Raw genomic sequence first — 20,837 nt, 5'->3', positions numbered from 1 at the left:
TTCCACATCTGGGCCTAGTGCAAAGCCAGGCTCCAGCTGTTGGCAGGCCCAGGAGGGATACTGTAGCTGGACTCAGAAAAGGCTCATGATGACTAGGGTTGACACCGGCAGGTCTGACCAGTCCTAGTGGACTGGCCCTCTGTCTGGATGGGAGTGGGAAACCAGGAAGCCACCTCAGCAGCCCTGAGAACAAACCTCTTGCAGGAAGAGCCCAGCAGAGGCAGGGTCTCTGGAGGGTGTGCTGTGTCTCCCCATACCAGCTAAGGGGTGAGGAGCTGTCCCTCCGTGGGATGGAGTCACCAGCATGGGAACAGGGTGACAGCACTGTTCTAGGTACACGTTGGTGGGCATGTCCTTGGTGCTGGGAGATGGGCAAGTGCTAGGGTTGGTGACCAGCATTTCTCACTGGGGCAGTGCACTACAGACCCAACAACCACCAGGACCCACAAGGGTCTCGGGAGGGAAAGGACTTTCCTTGAGCACGGCAATGGCTGCCCAGTGGACGGGTGACCAGGACCCACGTGGCCAGAGGTAGCCAGCACAATGGGGCCAGAGAGCCTCGGCACCTTCTGGGCTGGGAACAGGGAGAACTGCTAAGGACTACATGATGGCCTATTAAACCTGTGACCCCCCCCCCAAAAAAAACATAGCCAGGCTTCAGGTCCAAAAACAACCCAAATGCTTTAATGTTTAATGGCCTGCCTCCAGGGCCCACAGCCTTCTTACAAACCTTAGCTAGGTCAAGGGCCCAGCTCACCAGCCTCTGGCTCAGTTTAGCACTCTGCAAGGAGGTAACTCATAGCAGGCCTGACAGGGGCTCTGGCTTAGGGAGTGCCAGGGTCCCTAGTCTACATCTTCGGAGACCTCCCAGGATTGAGCTGTCATTCAGCCTGTCTTGTCTAGTCCCTGAGTCCCTGTAGCTGCTCGGCTTCTAGCGAACTTTCTCGGGAAGATAACACCGGGTGGAAGCAGCAGCTCAGGGAAGTCACTGGTGTCAATTCAGGACAGGCCTGGGGCCTCCCAGAGTTGAGAGCAGCAGGCCCAGAACAAGGATGTCAGCCCCAGGCTGTATCCAGGTACCCCCTGTAGTGAAGGAGAGAAGGGGCAGGCTCCCCCAGGGAGCTCCAGGCTGGGGGTCAGGGCCCAATCCCAGACACTGGGGCATAGCCCCAGGCTTTCCTGGGAAATGACTCTAGAAAAGTGTAAGTCATACATACTGTACACCGTACCACCCTAAAATAACCAAATCCTATGACACACGAAGACTTTCTAGAAGGTTCTGCTTGCCTTAGCCTCCTATTCCAGGCTCTGGCTGGGAGCTAGGCCCCTGTCCTGGGGAGGAAGCAGAGAGCAAACCTTAATGGGTGTGTGTCAGACATCACCCCCACAACAACCCTGTGAGGTAGGCTGCGTTGTCCTATCTTACAAACGGGGAACTGAGGGCTCAAGGAAGGAAGTGACTTGCCTGGTTACACAGCAAGGAACACAGGAGCTAGAATTCAAGCCCAAGTCTGTTGAGCTCCAAAGCCCACACGTTTTCTCTAAAGAAGAAACAGGAAGTAGTCCTTTCTAATAATAAAGCTCCGCAAGTTAAAAGTTTGGAGGCTCTCAGCCCAGCGGGGGGAGCGGGGGGGCGGGCAGCAAGAGCAGAAGCCCCAAGGGCATGTCCACTCCTAGCCCTGGGCAGCTGGCCTTACAAAAGGTAAGGGTTCAGTGACCCCCAAACAGCCACCAGCGCTACAGCGATGGCTCTGGCCACCCAGCACCTGTGGGTGAGGCACGGGCCGCTCCAGCCCTCAGGCCTTGTGGCCCCAAGTAGGTAGTGCCAGGCCACTGAGCCAGGCAGTTTCCAGCAGGCTGCGGAAGCGGGCCCTTAGCGTGGGGCCAGGGGGGCTGGTGCTGGCGGCAGGGGCAGGGGAGGTACCGTGGGACCCTTCCCCAGCAGCTGCCCCTTTCTCTGGGCCAGGGGTTGGTGGCTTCCTCCCTGGCTTCCTGGCCTTGGGGACAGGTGACTTCCAAGCCAGGGCTAGGCTCTCCGGCTCATCTCTGGCCATGGTGGGTTCTGAGGAGGGCACAGATCCAGCCTCAGTGTCAAAGTCACCTGGAAAATGAACACACAGTCAGGCCGCACACCCCAGCACCCTCAGGCCCCATCTCCTGGCCTCCAAAGCCACCTAGACCAGTGGTTCCGCTCTGCCTCAGGCCTGGAAGGCCCCGGCAAGGTCACGGCCATTATGACCTTTCCCCATGTGTGCTAGAGGCCAGACCATCAAGCCGAAGAGTATGCTTCTCCCCAGGTGATGCCAGAGCTCTATTAGATGACGGTACCGCTCAGGCGAAGTGTCTGGTGCAAGAACAAAAGGAAAGGGGCCAACAGGCCAGGAACCACTGGCTGTATAAGCAGGGAAACTGAGGCATGGAGAGAGAGAGAGCCCTGCTACACATAAGTGTAGCATCCTTCTACCAGACCACCCCAGAGCCCAGGAGTGGAGGAAGCAGCAGAGGGAGCAGGAGGGGGCTTCTGACCAAGAGCACACCTACTGGCAAGGGAGGCTGTCAGGGAGAACACGGACACCCGTGGAAGGGTGGACCCCGCCCCGCCAGGGTCAGGGGGGGACTCACAGCTCAGGGAGTGGGGACTGGGGTGCCAAATCCAGCCTGCAGCAGGAAGGAGCTGGCTCCCAATCAGTTCTGCACTAGGCCCCAGACCCTTGCAGGCTCAGGGCAGGAGGGGACTGTGGGGCACCCGGGCCCCAGCACCCAGCCCCCAGCACCCAGCCGGCAGCCCGGGAAATACGGCCCTGTCCTCTCTGGGCCCCACAGCCCGACTGTCCAGGGAGAGGACAGGGCTGGAGCCTCTGAGCCATGCATGATACACACCCCCCACCCCGCTCAGCAACACTCCCACTTGTGTTTTCTTAGCACCCATTAGGGCAAACGCTCCAACCTCTTAAGTGCTCTGGGGTCAGCATTGCTGATCACCCAGACACCAAGCTCCCCATCTGTGCCTCACTGCCTCGGGTGTGCTCCCCACCCTGACATGGAGCCAGGACGAGGTAAGAGCCCAGGGCAAGGCTGGCTGCCAGGATGACGAGAAACTAAACTGTTCCTGTGGAGACACAGCCCAGACAGAAGCCTGCTGGCAGGATGGCAGAGCAGCAAGGAAAGACTACAGAGCGGGTCACAGGCCTCAGGCCTCAATGTGCCAGGTGTCCTGATGCAGGAGAGGCCACAAGGGGCACCACCTGGCACCATCACCAAAGTCCTGGCCGAAGAAATGAGTACACACAGCACGTGACCCCGCAGCAGCTGCCCAGAGCAGGGCCAAGCGACCTGAACCACTGCACATGATGCTCCAGAACATAAAAAGAGCAAGCTGGAGAACAATATGCACAAGATGTCATTTAGTAGGAGAAAAGCAAACGACAAAACATCGCTCCGACTTACGGGTGCACTTCCGTGAATATAAATACTGGGAGAACCGAAACACTGCACATTCAAAAGGCAGCCGTGTTTGGGGGGAGAAGTCCCCGCTTTTGGGAATCAGGTGCCATTGACTGAGGTGGAGAAGGCAGTGGGGGGAGGGCAGAGGGCTTAGGGGAAATCTCAGGAGTGTGGGTCTGGAAGGAGTTAAGGGTCAGAGAGATACCAGGTGCAAAGGGCCAGCATGCATTCAGTAATTTGGGGCTCAAGCTCAGAAGAAGGGACACTGGGTGGGACACAGACACAGGGGGAAGAGACCTCAGATAGAGAACAGGGCCTCGTCAGAGCCACAGAACCCAGAGAAGTCTGCACCGAGGCCAGAGAAGGCACAGCAGAGGAGGAGGGAAGCCGGGAAGCGGCGGCATCGGAGGAGGTCAAGAAGTTTCCAGAGGGACAGAGCAGCGGGCCCGCTCAGAGGCTTGCAGCAGACGCTGTGAAGGCCCTCGGTGGTACCCAGGTGAGGAGGAATGCCGGGGGGGGGGGTCCACAGGGCCTCCCCAGGATGGCCAGCACCCTCCCCAGCACGAGTTCTTGGGCCTCCCCGTGCCTTCCGAGGCCCAAGCGTCCGTCAGCCCTGGCTGCGACCACTCACACAGCCCACACACCTGTCACTCGTTCACACAGCTCCGGTGGCCACTGGGGCTGCCCCATGCTCACCCAGCTGGCGGCGGACGCAGTCACGCCACTGCAGGCCCAGCAGGTCGGGGTAGATGTCGGGCAGCTGGCGCAGCGCCAGCAACTTGAGCATGCGTGATGTGCAGCCGTGCAGGGCCCGCTCGCGCAGCGCCCGCTCCTCGGACAGCGTGGTGGGCCGCAGCTCCACGCGGTGCTCCTGCAGCACGTGGTCCACGGAGGCGGGAGGCAGCCGTGGGAAGAGCCGCTCCTTCACCAGGTGGATGGGCACGAAGATGGCCCCGGCCCGCACCACATGGGGGAAGGGGCACTGCTGTGTGCACACGAAGCTCTGCAGCTGCGACAGCAGCTTGCCCAGCAGCCCCTGCACAGCCTGGCAGTCCTGCCACGCCGCCCGGCCCCAAGGCCCGGCCGTCTCGAGCCACTCACGCAGCTTCTCGGGCGGGGAGTGTGCCACTGAGCCTGAGATGGCATCGCACAGGGAAGCGTGCAGTCCTGTGAAGTGTTGCTCTGGAGAGTCCGCCGCCGCGGGGGTAGAAGCTGGAGCCGGAGCCTGGGCCGGGGCAGGTGATGGGGCCGGGGCCAGGGTTGGGGAGGCCATGGCTACGGCTGGAGGGCTGGGCAGTGCCAGGTTGAAGCAGGCCACAGGCAAGGGCTGTGTGAGAATCTGGAGACCAAGGGGCACGGATGTGGGGGTTGGTACAGGCTGGGCAGACGCAGGGGCAGGGGTGGGCGCCGATGGGGCCGTGGCTGCAGCCAAGGGTGCTGGCCGGAGGATCTTGAATTTTCGGAACATGAAGGCCACGGAGCTGTGGAAGTTGGTCCGCGGGGCGGCCTCGGTGGTCGCTGGTACCCCAGGCAGCCCCGGTGCCTCCGAGACCATCTTTTCCAGGTCTGGCAGATCCGAGACTGTGTTCCCCACAGCTGGTGCATCCAGGGCTGCCGTGGGCTTGGCACGCACCGCAGGACTAGGAACCCTGATGGGAGCCTCTGCCACAGGCTTCTTCACACTTAAGTCCAGGGCTACCTCCTCTCTAAGTGAGCAGTGAGCCTTCGAAAGGGCATCCCGGGCAGGCAGGCCCCCCCCCCAGTCTTTGGCAGGGCTCTCACCGGGGGCTGGGGCTGGCTCAGGCTCAGCTGTGTCCTTGGGTGCCGGCACGTCCAGATAGTCCCGGTAGGGGGCCAGGCTGAAGACATTGTCGATAATCGGCATGGGTGGAGAGCTGGGCGGCAGCGCGCCCTCGTTTGGCGCAAGAGACTGGCGCTCCCGGGTGCAGGGCGGGAGCGCCGGAGGGGTGCGTGGAACCGGGCTATCTCCAATGACAATGGGTGCTCCGGGGTGCTCACCGAGCTGGGGCCGGAGCTGCTCTTTCCTGCAGCTGGGCAGCCACATCTTCTCCTCTGCAGGCCTCCCGGGCTCTGGGCAGGGCTGGCTGACGGGTAGGGGCTGGCATGCTCGCTGGAAGGCACTGGGCTGCGGCACAGCCTGTACATTGTTTTGGGAAGGTGGCGTCCCTCCAAGCCCCGGGGATGCTCCACAGAGAGTGAGGTCATCACGGGCGTAAGGAAAGCCCAGTGTCTGGGGGGCAGCGAAGTCCAGTGGGCACCGGGGAGCAAGAGGTGGCTCCAGCTTGAGGCCTGGTGAGGGTGCTGGGAGTGGGGCAGAGGGGTAGGAAAAAGTATCCAGGCCCACTGCGGGCATATAGGGTGCCTGGGTGGCCTGCTGCCTCAGGTAGGGGCTGCTCAGCCCACCAGCTGGGTACCCAGCCCCCTTGTGGGCTCCCACAGGCTGTAGCGGAAGCACTGAGCTATAGCTGCCCTGCTTCTCTGGGTGGCGACAGGCTGTTGGGCAAGGCAGAGCCTGTGGAGGGTGAGGGAGCGGGTAGGGGGTAGGCACTGTATCCTGGCAGGCTGGCCCCAGGGGTTGGGCCAGCTGGGTCCAAGGACTGGGGGGTCCATCGGACAATGCCTGCTTGGGATCCCCAGAGTAAGGACCTGCATACTTGGAGGCCAGGAAGCCTGTGCTGTGGATGGTCCGATACTTCTCCAGAAATGCCTGGCACGGGGAGAAGCTTACTGAATTTTTGCCAGCTGGCACCCCACGCAAGAAGGTGCCATCTAGGGATGGGCCCTTGCCAGGAGTTGGGGTCAGAGAACAAGATGGGTCAGCCGGGGGTAAGAGGGGTCCAGTCATCATCGTCCAATCAACGTCCAGTGGCCTCTTCGCTGCCCCATCCCCCAGGCAAGTCGAGAGCCCGTAACACAGAGGGTTCCGGTAGACAGGTTTGGGTGCCGCCAACGGTGGGCCTGGGTAGGAATGAGACTGGGGACCGAGGGGCAGGAGCTCAACAGGACCAGGGTCCTGCACCTTCTCAGAGCTTTCTGCTGGTGAGCGGTGGAGCAGGCAGCTGGTCAACAGGCTGTCCGTCCGAAGAGGGGGTCCTGCCACGCTGGTAGGGTACAAGGGTGGATATGGGGTCCAAGATGCCAACCGCTCAGACCCTGCCTTGGGAGCACTCCCCATAGGGCAGGAGAAGTAGGCACCCTTGTAGCTGCAGGGGTCCTGGTTACCAGCAGAGGGGGGCAGGCTGTGCCCGGGCCCGGAGTCTGCCTCTAGGCGGGGCAGCTTGCCATACATCACAGGCCCCAGGGTCCCCAGTGGCCGCTTCTCCGCCATCACTGTGAAGGCTTCAAGCCCTCAGGGGCCCCAGCTACTCAACTGCTGACCTGGGAGAGAGAAGGAGAAAGGTACGGGCTGTCAGAACAGGCTGCAGGCAAGCAGTCGAGGGCTGCTCCTCTCACTGGCTCACCGCCACACCTAAGAACTTGGCACCTAGCAGATGCTTGATAGAGACCATGAATGACTGAATGCATGAGTCACACAACACAGAGGCTGCCAACGTATACCTCCCACCCCCATTCCAGGAGCCCCTTCTGTTCAGCTTCTCTCCACATGACTCCCAAGACCCCTTTCCTGGGGTTTCAGACTTTCAGGGTACAGTCTGCAGATCCATTCGCTTGGCTACCCCTGTTCCCCATATACAGATGAGGAGACCCATTCATCCCAAAGTCCCTGATAAAGGAGATGGGACAAGAGACAGGCTTCCTACCCCCCACTACAGCTCTTATTCCAGATGCCATAGGGATCTCAAGATGACTAGTTGCTGCAGCCAAGATGTGGAACTGGACATTGTCTATGGATTCGTATTTCCTGAGACACTCTTTAGGGCTCACTCTCTGACTGGCCAAACTCATCAAAAATGGCAGAGCCAAGCCTGGAACCCAGGTCCCTAGGCCCAAAGCAACACAGATACTGGGCTTGGTTCCGTAGGGTAGGGCTACTCCCCCAGGAGAAGTGGTGGGCAGCGTAGCTCTGTAGGGGCCCGGCCCTCAGCAGGAGAGCCGAGGCTGTCCAGTAGATGGTGCTGTGGCACCAGCAGGAAGGTCCCCAAGTGTCCAGGAGGAGAGCCTGTGTGCATCCCGGGCCCTCAGCTGCAGTTGGCTATTCCAAGGCATATGAGGGCAGCACAGCCCCAGGGACAAGCAGGTGGGGAGATGGGAGGATGTGAGTGTCCAGGGAGGGAGTCCCCAGGGACCACAGAAAGCTAGCGGGCTTCTACCCCCACTGCACTGACAGAAATACTGAATGCGACAGCAAGACTAAGGCCCTGAAGCAAGGAAAAGCAAGGATTGGGACCCAGGCCCAGAGAGGTCAAGTACGGGTTTCCTCAGGGCAGCATGTACCCAATGACCCGTGAAGGGTCATCCGAGGCCAGGCTTCTCGGGCCACATCACCCTTCCTCCACCTCCCCTAGCACCCTGTTCCCTGAAACCCTCAGGTGGCTTAGACAGGATGAATCGGCTCCCTCTCGCTATGATTAGGCCATGCATCAGGTGCAAGCTATAACCAGCCCCCTCTCCCAGCCCTCTCCTCCCTTCTGGCTGGTGGCCAATGACAACCACAGGCCCAGAAGGAGACCATCACATCCTGGGGACAAGAAAAGCCAAGGGCAGTATGAGGGCCAATGCCCACTCCCATCCCAGCCTAACTGCACCACGAAAGCCAGGCAGCACTCTGAAAAAGTTGGCTCATCTCCTGGCCAGAATCCGACACCTCAGGCCAGCCTAGGGAAGGGGTGTCCCTAGAAGACCAGAAGGGGCATCAGGGTAACAGTATTGATAGCAATGCTCTATGACGGAGATCTGCATCCCAGACCTAAAGCCCCAACCTGTGGCACAGCAACCTTGCAAGCAGTTGTCTGGTTTTGGGGGTGCTAAGCCTCCCACCTCACACTACCACGGGGAGCTCTGGTTTAATTAAGTACTGGCTCTGGTCTCACCTCCCCCACATGCCCCTTGGAGCCTGCTCCACACCCACCCCAACCCCAGGAGTCTTTCTCTCCTGGGCTCTGCCCATTGCGAGCCCTGTGCCCTGGAGACTTCCTGAGACAGCCTCCCCCTCCACCCTGGGACCTAGCCAACAGAAGTGAAGCCACCGGGACCCTCAGGGGTCTTTGAGGGAGAGATGGGGCTCTAGGGAGTCAGCACAGGACTATGAAAGGTACAGGGCTGCCCTTACCTCCAGCAGAAAGAACCCAGTGTACACTCCCTTGACGGAGGCCCCTCTCCACTCAAGCCAGTAGCCAAAATGTAGGTGCCTCCTTCACACACACACACACACACACACACACACACACACCACGGAGGAGGCAAGCAATTGCTTGGAGAAGGACAGGACGACAGGACCCCAGGGAGCCAGGTCACATCACCCTTTGGGCCACCAAGCTGTTTTGCTGGCTGAGGTTGGAGCTGGACTGGGAGGACCAACCTCGGCCAGGGCCCAGGGCAGGGTCCAGAAAAAGAGCCCACCGCCACTGTGCCATCCCTGCCCTAAGCATCAGGGGAAACAAACAGCTCTTCCATCTCTTAGCGGCTCTCCGGAAGGCCAGGGACATTGGGAGTTGGGAAAGACCAGGAAGAAGAGAGCGATACTGCCGGGCTAGGGCCTGGCATCTGGCCTCCCCTAGAGGGCTGAATCAGGACCCCTCCGGCGTCCTCACACCTCCCCCAGCTGCAGCTCTGGGCCCTACAGAACCCGGCGCAGCCTAGGCTCCATTGGAGGGGGAAGGGTCGCAGGATCGGCCTCCACCACCTTTCCTCTACCTGCCCCGCCCATAACCGTGGTGCCTGGGGCCCTCCGCCAACCTGGCTTTGGGGCTGCCGCCGCGCCTGACCCCGCGGGCTTCCGGGTGTCCCCATGCTCTGTCCGTTGGCGCTGGGGCGCACGTGCACCCCAGCAGGCTGATACATAGGCCGCAGCCACGCATGCAAACCCGTGCCTGCAAGTACGTGCATGGCCCACATCTGCACACACGCCCCTCCAGAACTGCGTTCTCCCCTCGCTTGGGCCCCGCACACGTGTGCACACTGGAAGGCCCGCGCACCCAGCCCCGAGGGCCGACACCCAAAGACTGGAGGGAGGACAGGAGCAAGGGGCGGCCTGGCCGCAGTGTCCGGGCAGCCACCGCCTCGGGGCGATCCCGCCAGCCTGGGCTGCGGCCAGCGGGTGAGTCAAGCCGTAGCGAGGAAACCGCAGGGCCGTCCCGTCCCAGTAGGGCGCGTCCAGGGCCCCGCGGCGCCTCAGCTCCCGCGGCCCCCCACCCCAGGCCCAGCCCCCCGCCGCCCCCACATCTCCGCCCCGGCAGTCCATGTGAGCGGGGCCCCCTGGGAGGCCCGAGGGCTCAGCGGGAGCTGCTCCTCGCCAGCCCCTCTCCGGATCCGGCGCCAGAGCCTCGCCGGCGCTGCGGGGCGCTCCCAGGCCCCGGGGGTCTCGAAGTCCGGGGAAAGTCGGAGCAGCCGCGCGCCCCCTGCCCCGCAGCCCGCCCGCCCGGGGCCCGCCGCAGCCAGGAGCGGCAGCACCTCGGCCCAGGCCCGGCGCGCTCCATGCCCCGGCCGACCGGTAGGGGCGCCCTGGGGCAGCGCCACCCGCCCCTTCTCCGCGCGCCGCCCGCAAACTCGGCCCAACTTTCCGTGCCGAGCCGACGAGCTCCTACCTGCAAGGCGCCGGGCTTCCCGCTGCTGCTGCCGGGGGCCGCGGCCGCATCCTCCAGCCCCGTAGAGGCCGCAGGTCCTTGTCCAGCCGGGCCCTGCACGGGAAGTCGCGGTGAGCACCGAGCGCGGAGACACCCTCCTCGCGGCCGTTCGCGCCGCCGCTGGGCGCCGTCTGCGGTCCCTGGCTGGGCGGGCTGGGGGCGGGGCGGGGGCGGGGCGGCCCGCGCGGTGGAGGCTGAGCCGGGCCGCGCCTCTGGGAGCCCGCGATCCCCTGGGCGCGGGGGTGCGGAGGGCCTGCGGCGGCCAGCTGTACGAGAACCCGGCCGCGCGTGCTGTGCACTGTCTGTACCCATCGCATTCCCCGAGCCGCTGCTCAGCGCGCCCAGCACACGCCTTCATTCAGTCACTCCGTTAGATCATTCATTCGTTGCCACTTTCTAGCTACGTGGCCTCGTGCATGCCTCTTGACCTTGTTGGGCTTCAGTTTCCTTATTTTAGTAAAAGTGGAATTCTATCCTAGTGGTGGTGGTGTAAAGGCTTAGAAAAGGTTGTATTAAGATGTCTGGCACACAGTAGGTGTTCTGGCTCCCTTGGCCAGTACTAGTTGCATTAGGGAGCTGAAGAAGGGCTCCTGAGTCTGTCCCCACATCTCAGTGCAGCCACTGAGGGGAGATTCCAGACAAATGTGTCTCAATCCCTGTTAGGGCACTACGTGTAGGTGAGGAAGGGGTGATTTCTCCATCACTGTAGTGGGCCAGGAATGAAGGTGCTTGCGGTTGCTAAGTGGCCTCAGTGGGTACCTCATCAACCTCTTTGGCAAACCTCCCTCACTAAGATAGGCCTGAACATGTGAAGCTTGGGAGGTGGGATGGGATGGAGCATTCCCAGCCAGGAATGGTATGTTGCAGAGAAAGGGGCTGGAGGGGTGGATGGGCTGTCTCCATTTGCCCTGACTCCCTGGGCCATCTAATTTTGGATGTGAAGCCCCTCGATGCTGCTATCTTCTCAAGGGTCCGGCCTGGTTAGTACTTGGATGGGAGGCTGCTATCTTCTCTAAAGAAACCTGGTCCCTCACAGTTCCTGGGCTGCCCAGGGACTAGGGACAGGTGTGTGCAGTGGAGGAGGGGGGAGGCAGGTGGCCATGCCAAAGGTCAGAGCAAGTTCATGGGGCAAAACCACCCAGGCCACCGGCTCAGATCCCAAAGGTCAGGGCTGCCTGAGTCAGAGGGCAGAGGAGGCCTGAGGCCATAGGTTCCCAGAGTCAGGAAGCAGCTGGAGGTGAGGAGGAGGGGCTGGACACTGCAGGTAAGAAAAGGAAGAGGAAGTGGAGGTCACTTAGGGGGAGGGGAGCGAGTATCAGTTGAGAGCTGGAGGGTCCTGAGAGTCTGGAGAGATCTGAGGAGCAGAGACTCAGAGAGGTTTGGGGCTTTCCCAGGGTTACACAGCAGGCTGGAATAAAAACTCAGATCTCCTAGCTCCCACACCTTCACATCAGGAAAGTACACCTGTGGGTGACAACTGGGGGTCATGGCCAAGCCTCAGTTCACAGGCTATTCGTCCCTACTCTTGCTCCTCACCACTCTGCCCTCCCTCCCACTCACCGTTCTTTAGCACAACACCCATTCTCCCACCTTTGCACTGTTGGGGGGCAGGGGTGGTGGGAGGAGGGCAGTATTTTCAATTCTTAGGGCCTAGGACTCTCAGGTTGTGTGCTCAGATCACCTGGTGTTCTCTCCAATCTCTCTGAGCCTGAGTGGGACCCCCCCAGGCCAGGATAAGCCTGGGGAGACCCTAGGGGCCAGTTAAGATTCTGCAGCCCCACTCTGAGTCTTGCCTTAATTGAGGGACACTTCACAAAGACGGCAGCCACCTTAATCATGCCCATTCCTTTTCGACATACCTTGCACTACAAAAGAAAGGGGAACTTGGGAGCCCTTTGTAACTTTCTGAGCTTCAATTTCCTCCTCTGCAGAATGGGAACCGTGAGACCTGCCTCACAGACTGAGGTGAGTGTTGCACAAAACCGTGTGGGAAATTGCTTGTAAATGATAAAAAGCTCTGTAGGGTGTCAGCTGTGAGCCCCCGAAGGCCCTGACTTTGTCCTTTTCTTCTCTACCCCGAGGGTCATGTATGTGCAGAGCCGAAGAAAAGTGGCTCTCAGGCGTCTGGTCTGTCAGATGAAGGAGGCTGATGGATCTGAGGTGAGTGCCTTGGGAGCCCCCGAGGGTTTATTAGGAGGTGCTCTTGAAGAGGAGAAATGGTAACATGGCTGGATGGGACAGTGTTAACAAAAGCAGAGAAGGGAGCAGTCTGTCCTTCTGTGGGCTTCCTGGGTGGGGTTAACAAAGAAAAGTAGCATAGAAAAGCCTGGAAGGGAGGTTTCACACTCCCCCCACCCTGCCACACCGACTCTGCGCTCCTCTACCCCACCCCAGACACTGATTACCCCCCCTGGCTCTCTGGGAAGGTGAGGTAAAAGGTCAGCTCCCCCAACCTCAGCTGGACCTACAGTTATTAATAATGTCGTTCCCTCTCATGAGGCCACACTTGCTATTTACAAATCTCTTTCCTGCCTCCCAGGAGCTTCTTCTCGGCCCAGAGGAGGGAGATGTGGCGCTGGCAGCCACAGTATAGGCAGTGAACCAGAGAAGCGTGGCACCTTTCCTTGAGACACACAGCAAGGCTCTCTCCCATCCTTCCAGACCCAGCTATACACATTGCATCCTCCAGGGAGGCCCTCGGACAGCTGTCGCAACACTTTGCCCTTTCTGCTTCCTCCTCCCTTCCCTACTCCCACTCAGCAGAGGAATAGCTCAGTGGGGGTGGAGGGGTGGGGGGGGGGCCAGGCCAGGAGCTCCTACTTGGAGCATGGCCCTGGGCCAATCACTTAATAGACATCTCACTTAATTCTTACAACAACCATATGAGGCAAGGGTTTGAGAAACAGGCAAACTGAGGTTTGACTTACTGAGCTGTGTTGACCTTAAGGCAGCCCCTTAACCTCTGAGTTTGCTCATCAGAAAAATGGGCATAATGAGAACATACCACAGGTCTCATGCAGATCCAGTGAGTTCACAGCTTGCTTTATAGTAAGACCTTAACCGGTGGTAGCTCTAGAGGAAGGGGCGGGTGGGGAGAAGTGGCTCGCCCACAGAGCCAAGAATTGGAGGAGCTCGGACTCCCCGCAAAGAACTGTGTGACCCCAAACTATTTGGAGAGAAGGTTCTGGTAGAGTTGGTGGTCAGGAACTCTCTACCACTCAAGCACACAAAGCCTGAGGGCTGGGCTGAACCAGGGGCCGTCAGCCTGGATTCACAGTAGCTTAGAGAGCGTAGGTTGGACGGGGCCTGGCACGAGGGTCAGGGCCATGGGATCTCATCAGGGTGAAGTCAGCCACCTCCCAAAGATGTGCGGGCAAACCAGAGCTTCCTTCTGTGGGGAGGGCCAGGCAGGCAGTGACCTGCCGTTCTGCCAGGCAGGCAGGGAGTGAGAAGCCCCCAGACTCTGGAGGAGCCCCGCTCTGTCTCCAGAGGAAATCAGAGTCTCTCAATGGGGGATCCCCGAGACCAAGAAAGGGAGATGGGCTTTCACTGGGCTCCTCTGGAGGACGGTGCCTGCCAGCCTACTGGCTAGAAAGAAGAAGCCCACACACAATAATTTGGGGACCTTAGTGCAGGGGAATGGGGAGCACTCTGATTAATTAACAGCCAGGGTGGATTAACCATCCTTCCCATCCTTCCTTCTAGTACTGTCTCCCAGTGCAGTGAAAGAGACAGGTATGAAACAGACCATGGCATTTTGGGGTGATGTGTGGTTGTGTAGGGATGGGCTGCCCAAGAGAGGCCTGAGGAATAGGGTACTGAACCTTGAGTCAGGGTAGCGTCCCCCATTCTGCCTATGCCAGAGCCCAGCCACTGGCTCTGTCTGGCCCAGTGCTGGAAGCAGTGGGAAACATTACCTTCCTACCTCCAGAGAGGTCTTTCTAATGCCTACATCTGACCCTGTAATCCCTCCCCTCCCTGGCTGGGAGCCTCCCATGGCTCCCCAGTACCCTCAAGATCCAATTTCCCAGTCAGGCTTCTGCCTGCCTCCTGACCGGCCCTCTCCAACCGCCTGCCACTCTAGCCCCCAGCGCCAGCCCGAGGTCCTTGCTGGGGCATTACCTCTGTGATTTGGAGTATGCTCTCCTTGGCTGAGAGCCCTGGCCTCTGCTGCTTGTCCAGCTCTTTCTTTGCTAACCTGTCTTCAAGTTAGACCCACTCCTCCAGGAAGCCTTCCAAAGCTCTAGGCTGGGTTTGGTCACCTCTTCTGGAGCCTCATAGCATTCCAAACTCCCCTTCGCATTAGCCCGTTAGCCTGGCCACAGCTCCCTGTGCTAACGTGGCCGGGTTACCAGCCCGGCTCCCCTGCTAGACTGGGGACGGACCTCTTCCAGGGCAGGGCCTGGGTCTGCCCAGCACAGGGTGGAGGTGGTTAGGGAGTGAAGGATTAATGGCAAAGGAGGACTCTGCTCATCTGAGAGGGAAGAAGGGTACAAAAAGCTGCCTGGGCCCAGAGATGAGTGTCTGAAGGGAGCCTCTACTGCCAAAAGCTACCCTAAAGCCCCTGCACCCCCCCCCTCAGCCTCTCAGGACCCGTGACACCAAACCTCGGACCAGCAGCAGCCTGCTGCCAGCGCCCATTTCAACATGGAAACACTGAGGCCCGGAGAGGGGCAGCCACGTGCCCAGGGTCTGGGGCAGGTGAGCCTTGAACCCAGGTCTCCCGAAGGCCTGTCCAGTCTGCACACCAGCTCCCTTCTTGTTTTGACGGTGCTTCTCCCTCTCCCTCTCCGTCCCCAGACCCAGAAGTGAAAAACACCTGGCTGAGCTCCACCTGAGCTTCCAGCTGCGGGCAGCCCCCTCCTCAGAGGCCCCTAGCCTGGCCTTGGGGGTGTGAGGAGAGGAGGAGGGGGAGTTCAGTGAAAAGAGGAGAGGCTGATGCATTTCCCCCTTGGTGTTGCAGCAGACTGCTCCCCCTAGCCCAAGCCTGGACCTCTGCCAGCCTCCCTAATCACCTCCTTTCCTTTCCCCATCCAGGGCCTCTCTCTGGGGATCCCCTCCCCCCACCTCTGTGCCCTGGACAGAGCAGCACAGCTGTTTCCAGGATGGTGGTTTGGGCCTGGGCGGGCTGTACCCACAGCCCTGACTCCTGCCCAGTGCCCGCCTCCCTTCAGCCTCCATCGGGAGCTACCTCCTGCAGCTCCCCAGTTTAAAGGTCTTGGGGGGCCACCAACAAAACTCCTCCTGGCCCTGCCCAGGCCCCCTCCCCCAGTGCCAGAGCACATCCCCTCCTACCGTGGGCAGGCAGGGTGGACTGTCCATCGAAACCTTCCTAAGGCCGCTGGGGCAGTGGGGTCTGGGCCAGGTGGTTGGCGCTGCCCCCTCGTTAGTGGCCTGCTGGGGTTTCCGTCACTTAGGGCTGGTTACCAGGCAACCGCGTCAGGAGGGCTGGCTCTGGCTGGGGCTGGCACGGCTCTCAGCTGCTGAAGGGGAGGCGTGTGGCCTGGCCGGCTGAGGCCAGGGTCATGGTCGGGAGGCCTCATGCTCCCGGGAGGGATTGGGGGATGGTGCCTCAGCTCTGCAAACTCAGAACTCCTTGTCGTTACAGCAGCTTAGACTCACAGCCCAGCCCCAGGAAAGGGGCCTCCAGCCGCCCTCCGTGGCCCTCCACACCAACACCCATACTCAGAGCCCTCAGGTTTCTGGGAGGTTGGGGGAAGCTGAGTGGGAGCAGAGCGGTGCACGCTTCCGTCTTTAGGTACTGGGGGTGTGGCCTGTTGACCTTACGGACCACCACCCTGTGGCCTAATGCGGGGAACATGAGGAGTCAGATTTCCCAGGGTACAGGGCCTAAATCCCTGGGTCTGCACTGGGTCTAAATCTTGCTCTGCCTCTCCGTGGTTGTGTGGCCCTGGACATGTTAACTGCTTGTCTGAGCCTCGGTTGCCTCATCTATAGAATGGGACGCTAGCCCCTGTCTCATAATGCGGTGTGCAGTATATAAGATGCTCAGAGCAGTGCCTGGCATGTAGCCTCCTCTTCACACCTGTTCATTCCCTTCCTCCAAGCCCCGAGCTTCCCACATTACAAGGGGGCAAACGTTACGGATGCTGATGGCCCGCACACTGGCCACCCAGCATTGCCAGGTGACCCGGGGACGTGCCATCTTCATGTCCAAGAATAGCCTCGCGCCCCACCCTGCCCCTCACTCTTTGTGTTTTCAACTTAATACCCCTATAGCCCTTTGCTAGGTAGCAGGCAGTGGTCTAAGGGCTCTACAAATATTAGTGCATTTCATTTATTTAATCCATTTAATGGATTAAGTGACTTAATCCATTTATTAATCCATTTAATGGATTAAATGAGGTGATGCTGAGGTACACCTGGGGAGCTGTGGTGGGACAGGGGCCCAGGCACGCCCCCTCGCCATCCTGGGGTGGCTTCGCTGTGCCACTGGGTTGGATGCCAGGTCCGCCTCCTGCCGCAAAGCCAGGCTGGGCTGGTGTAGCCGTGAGCAGGTCAGACTTTCAGGAAGAGCAGTGAGGGCTAATTAAAACTTTGACTCAGGGAGGCCCCCTTGGGGCAGGGATTGCCTCAGTCAGCTCCCTTGGGGAGGCCCCCTAATTGGACCTGCGGGGGCCCTAGTAATGATGCAAACTCACCAGGTAGAGGCTAACAGGCAGGGAGGAAGGGAGGGAGGGGGAAGAAGGAAACAGGTTGGCAAAAAAATAATGACAACCCCCCTCTCGTTGTGAGGGGGATGACTTGGGAGTTGCCAGGGTGTCACTTAGTTGCTGTGTGATTTCGGATAAATTATGTGGCCTCTCCGAGCCTCTGTTTCCTCACTAGAAAGTGAAGACAAGAAAAGCTCCTGGAGGGTGGCCGTAAGAAGGAAGGGACAGAAAGTTCCAGGCACAATGTGTGGCCCAGAAATAGGCACTTATAAAATTGGAGCAAGTGTTACCATGTTAGTAAGCCGGTATTACTACCTTTCATATCCATCATCTCTTTCAGTTTGGGGAGGATTAGCCTCCCAGCTCTCTCTCCCGATTACGTGAGTGTGGGTCCTGGGCCCAGTGAGGGGTGTCAGGGAGCAGAGGCTGGGGGGGCGGTGTGGGTCAAGCCGGAGGTCATGGAGCAGTTTGGGGATGCATAGGGATTCAGAGCCGGCAGAGTGGAGGGGACCTAGCTAGGTAGCAAGGAGAAGAGAGGGGATGCTTGGTGGGGTGAACAGCCCTAAGAAAGGCTTGGAGACCAGAGAGAATGCAAAGTGCGGTCAGGAGCCATGGGGAGCCCCGGCTAGAGTTAGGGTCTGCTGAGATTCGTTGGCCGATGTGAGTAACAGCCTCACGCTGCCCTGCTGAGGCCGGGGTCTGGCCTTAAGTGACCAGAGTGCCCCCTAGCTCCAGGGTGCTGAGAACGACTGCACTGTGCAGCGGGGCCCTGAAGCAGGGAACCTGTGGGAGGGAGGAGGGTGCTACTTGTTTGCCTTTCTGGTTGCAGCAAAATGGCCCTCTGACTCCCCTGCCCTCTCTCTGGTGGGTCAATCTTATCCCTGATCTGTGAGGTTTCTGTGGTCACCGGGCACAAGTCTATCTCCCCAGGCTCTCTGGCCCCCTCAGGAGGCCATACAGGCCTGTTCTCATGACAAGGCCCGGGCCAAGGTCCAGAAAGAGTCGGGGCCAGCATGGGGTGAGAACCCAGACCCCTCCAGGATGACCCAGTGATGTCACCACTGTTCTCACAAGCAGCCTCCAACGGCACCCAACCCGGTGTCTGCCTGGGCCAAGACAGGCCTGGAGGCCCGAGGACAGGGTGGTGGGCCTCCCTTCTCCTTGAGGACTCCCCAGAGCAGAGCACTCTGCCCCTGCAAAGTGCTCCATGAAGAACCTTTCAAACAAATAGGCCTCAGAACACGAGTCCTTCTGTGGAGGTAAAGGCAGGGCCAAGGTATGGAGGGGGCCGGGCTGCATTTCAAAGCAGCTGGTCAGCACTAGTGAGTCAACAGTTCCTGAGCAAACACAGCCGGCTCCGGACCTGGGCCTCTCTGCTTGCCCTCGCTGGCAGCCCCCTCCCCTCCTGCAGGCCCCACCTCCTGGCAGCCAGGCCATCTGTAGCTCACACGGGCTCCAATTAGCTCAGGAATTAGCACCTCATCAGGCCTGTCTGCCTTCGAACAGCTCCCCTGGGAAGGGGTTTCAGGAGGTCTCCATGACCTCAGGGGCCCAGGACTAGGGCAAGTTCAGGAAGGCTTAGGGGCCAGACTGCAAGGCCACTGTGGGTCTCCCTGCACCTACAGATGCCCCCTGGCACTCACAGGCATGGGTTTCCCCCGCACAGGGCAGTGGACCCAACTGAAGAATCCCTCAGGGATTAGAGTAGGGCGGCCGGGAGGCAGCGGAGCCCCAGGTGGGACAGGGCTTCTCCCAGCAATCCCTGGGCCCATGGATCCACACCCACACCCACCTCCTCTCCAGCTCTGCTTATGCGGGACCCATGGCTGGCTAAGATAATCAGGGACACGGGCGGGCAGCAGGGAAGGGTAGGAGGACAGCCAAGTCCCCAAGTTACCCTAGGGAAGGAGGCAAAACCCACTGGGGTCGATCAGGGAGCTGAGGGTGGGGTGGCGGTAGGGTGGCCTGTGGCTGGTGGGGTCAGAGAAGGCCTCCTGCAAGAGACAAAAGGAGGTGGGAAGTCCTGAGGTGCTGTCAGTGTGTGGGGGTCACAGCACGGTAGAGTGGCTCCAGGGCCAGGCGCAGGTGGAGATGTGCCCTGATTGAGCTCAGTTTCCCCATCTCTAACCCAGGGACAATAAAAGTAACAGCCCCCAGGGGCCAGGGAGGATTATAAGAGGCTGGGTATGGGGTGAGCAATAGCGCTATGGGGCCGGGAGGCAGGTGGCAGTGGCACCCAGGCCACCGTGCAGGGGGTGAGCGGCAAGGGAAGCCACATCTCGTCTCCCTCCCCCAGACTCAGAGCAGCCCTGGCCCGGGGAGTGGGCGTCCCATTGCTCAGGCCTGGGGGAAGGAGTGCATGTCAGGCCTGAGTAACCAGTGTGAAAGGCACGGGGGACCCAGCCAGGCAGGAAGTTAGCCCCACCCCAAGCTGGGGCCACCTGGGGCTGCTGGCTGGCTGTGGTCAGTCATGAGCCTCTCCCTTGGCGGCTGGAGAGGCAGATACCCTGCAAAGGCTCACTGCTGGTGGGCAGGGGGCAGGGAAGTCCTTCCAATAAAACCTCCTGCTCTCAAGCCTCTGGCTCCCCCAGCCCCACCCCGCCCATCTTCACCCCCATCTGGTTCCCAGTCCCAGCTCTGTCCCCATCCCTATCCCAATTCTGAGACAACAGCCAGTAAACACACCAGGACAGCCCTCATAGGGATAAAAGGTCTTGAGATGGGACACGCCCACATGTCTGTGTCTCTAAGGAGCAGCCGGAGGGGCACTGCTGCGCCAGGCAGGGCCCTCCTTACCCACAGCCACCTTCGGAGTGGCCCTGTCCAGGAGTCACGAGGGCTTCCTGCCACCTTCCTGCGACCTGACCTGCCACACTAGCCACAACCCAGCAGAGGCTGTGGTCAGCCTGAGCCCTGCCTGTGACCATGGTCCCTGTTTGTACCCAGAAGTGGCAGCATGAAGCCCTCAAGGGCAAAGGGTTCAGAAAGCCATTTGGGGGAACTGGGGAGACTGCGCCCACTGCTCTGCTGGGCTCTGGGGACTGTGGGAGCTGGGAGGGAACACTGGTGAACCCGAGAAATGTGTCTGGACTTGGACAGGAGAGGCCGGCCCGGTCCTGGGGACACACCCCACCACAGCTTTCCCCATGGACAGCCCTCTTTCCTTCTCAGCAGCTGCCCAGAACTGGGCCGCTTTCGGCAGCCCCTCCTGCAGCCCCTCAGGTGGCCAGCACCCCTGTGGACTTTGAGGGGCTCCCTGATGGACTCACCCCATGCTCCAGGTCCAGTGGGGTAGAGTGCCACCCACCCCCCAGGAACCAAGCCCTGGGGAGCCAGGACTGTCACTGTGACCTGATGTGCTTCCCCCAGGATGCCAGGCTCCCCACCCCATGACAAGTCAAGACAGGCAGAATGAGGGCCCTCCCAGATCTCAGGAATGTGCTCCTGGGGCCAGGGGACTGGAGGGAAGGGGGCCCACACTGCACGCTGGAGTGGTGGAGGAAGATGGGGCCTTTCCTTGGCTCAGATCCCGCCTCTGCTACTTCCTGGCTGTGTTGCCTTAGGCGAGTCACTTCACCTTCCTGAAGCACAGTTCATACAGGTATAAAATTAGGATAACTGTCACCCATGTCATGGGACAATCTGGCAGACTAAGTGAGGCTTGAACGTGGGGACCCCAGCTGGGACACAGCAATGCTCAGTGCTTCCTGGAGGAGGTGAACCCAAGGGGTCGGGGGACCGAAGCCGGGCTGTGCAGCTGGTGGCGCTTCTGCCTGTGGGGGCGTGTCTGGCCTGGGACGAGCGAGAGCACCCCTTCCAGTACAGGCCTGCCTGGGGTGTGCACTGCTCTCCAGCCCTTGCTCAGTCTTCCCTCCGCTACCTGCCCCATTTCCTGTCCTCCCCCACCCCGCCTGTGGACTCTGTCCAGGGCTGCTGACTCTTCTTGAAAGGAGGA

At 60.3% G+C, this 20,837-nt stretch overlaps 1 protein-coding gene and 1 long non-coding RNA gene across 4 annotated transcripts in view; one reads left to right on the top strand and one right to left on the bottom strand.

Moving 5' to 3' along the window:
- Positions 1–662: 662 nt before the first annotated feature.
- Positions 663–10,337, bottom strand: PRMT2IP (PRMT2 interacting protein). Of its 2 annotated transcripts, none has more exons than XM_028100320.2 (3): positions 10,170–10,337; positions 4,141–6,843; positions 663–2,101 (listed from the first exon to the last, which is right to left on the bottom strand). In XM_028100320.2, exons 2-3 carry the CDS (start codon positions 6,791–6,793, stop codon positions 1,797–1,799), a joined length of 2,958 nt encoding a protein of 985 aa, XP_027956121.2. In that variant the 5' UTR covers positions 6,794–6,843; positions 10,170–10,337; the 3' UTR covers positions 663–1,796. The 2 variants fall into 2 exon arrangements, with proteins under 2 accessions (XP_027956121.2, XP_087881019.1); XM_088024893.1 differs by having other exon boundaries at positions 2,014–2,101; positions 4,089–6,843.
- Positions 10,338–12,242: 1,905 nt separating this feature from the next.
- LOC114206511 (uncharacterized) overlaps positions 12,243–20,837 on the top strand; it is a 43,274-nt gene continuing 34,679 nt past the window's right edge. For both annotated transcript variants that reach the window (XR_015768582.1, XR_003608647.2), the window contains exons 1-2: positions 12,243–12,368; positions 14,791–14,909. This is a non-coding gene — a long non-coding RNA (uncharacterized LOC114206511). The remainder of the gene's footprint in view (positions 12,369–14,790; positions 14,910–20,837) is intronic.

This window comes from Eumetopias jubatus, unplaced genomic scaffold (genome assembly GCF_037043125.1).
Source record: "Eumetopias jubatus isolate StellerSeaLion01/CBP00866 unplaced genomic scaffold, mEumJub1_p1.0 scaffold_7, whole genome shotgun sequence".
NCBI classification, from domain to species: domain Eukaryota; kingdom Metazoa; phylum Chordata; class Mammalia; order Carnivora; family Otariidae; genus Eumetopias; species Eumetopias jubatus.
The sequence above is the reverse complement of the archived record's forward strand: the minus strand, read 5'-3'. Positions and strand labels throughout refer to the sequence as shown.

Excerpts from the sequence above, each read along its gene's own strand:
- PRMT2IP (XM_028100320.2), bottom strand. The coding sequence starts at position 6,793 with ATGGCGGAGAAGCGGCCACTGGGGACCCTGGGGCCTGTGATGTATGGC. Across the intron at positions 2,102-4,140 it reads CTGCGTCCGCCGCCAGCTGG|GTGACTTTGACACTGAGGCT; the intron begins GTGAGCATGGGG and ends TTCATTTTCCAG.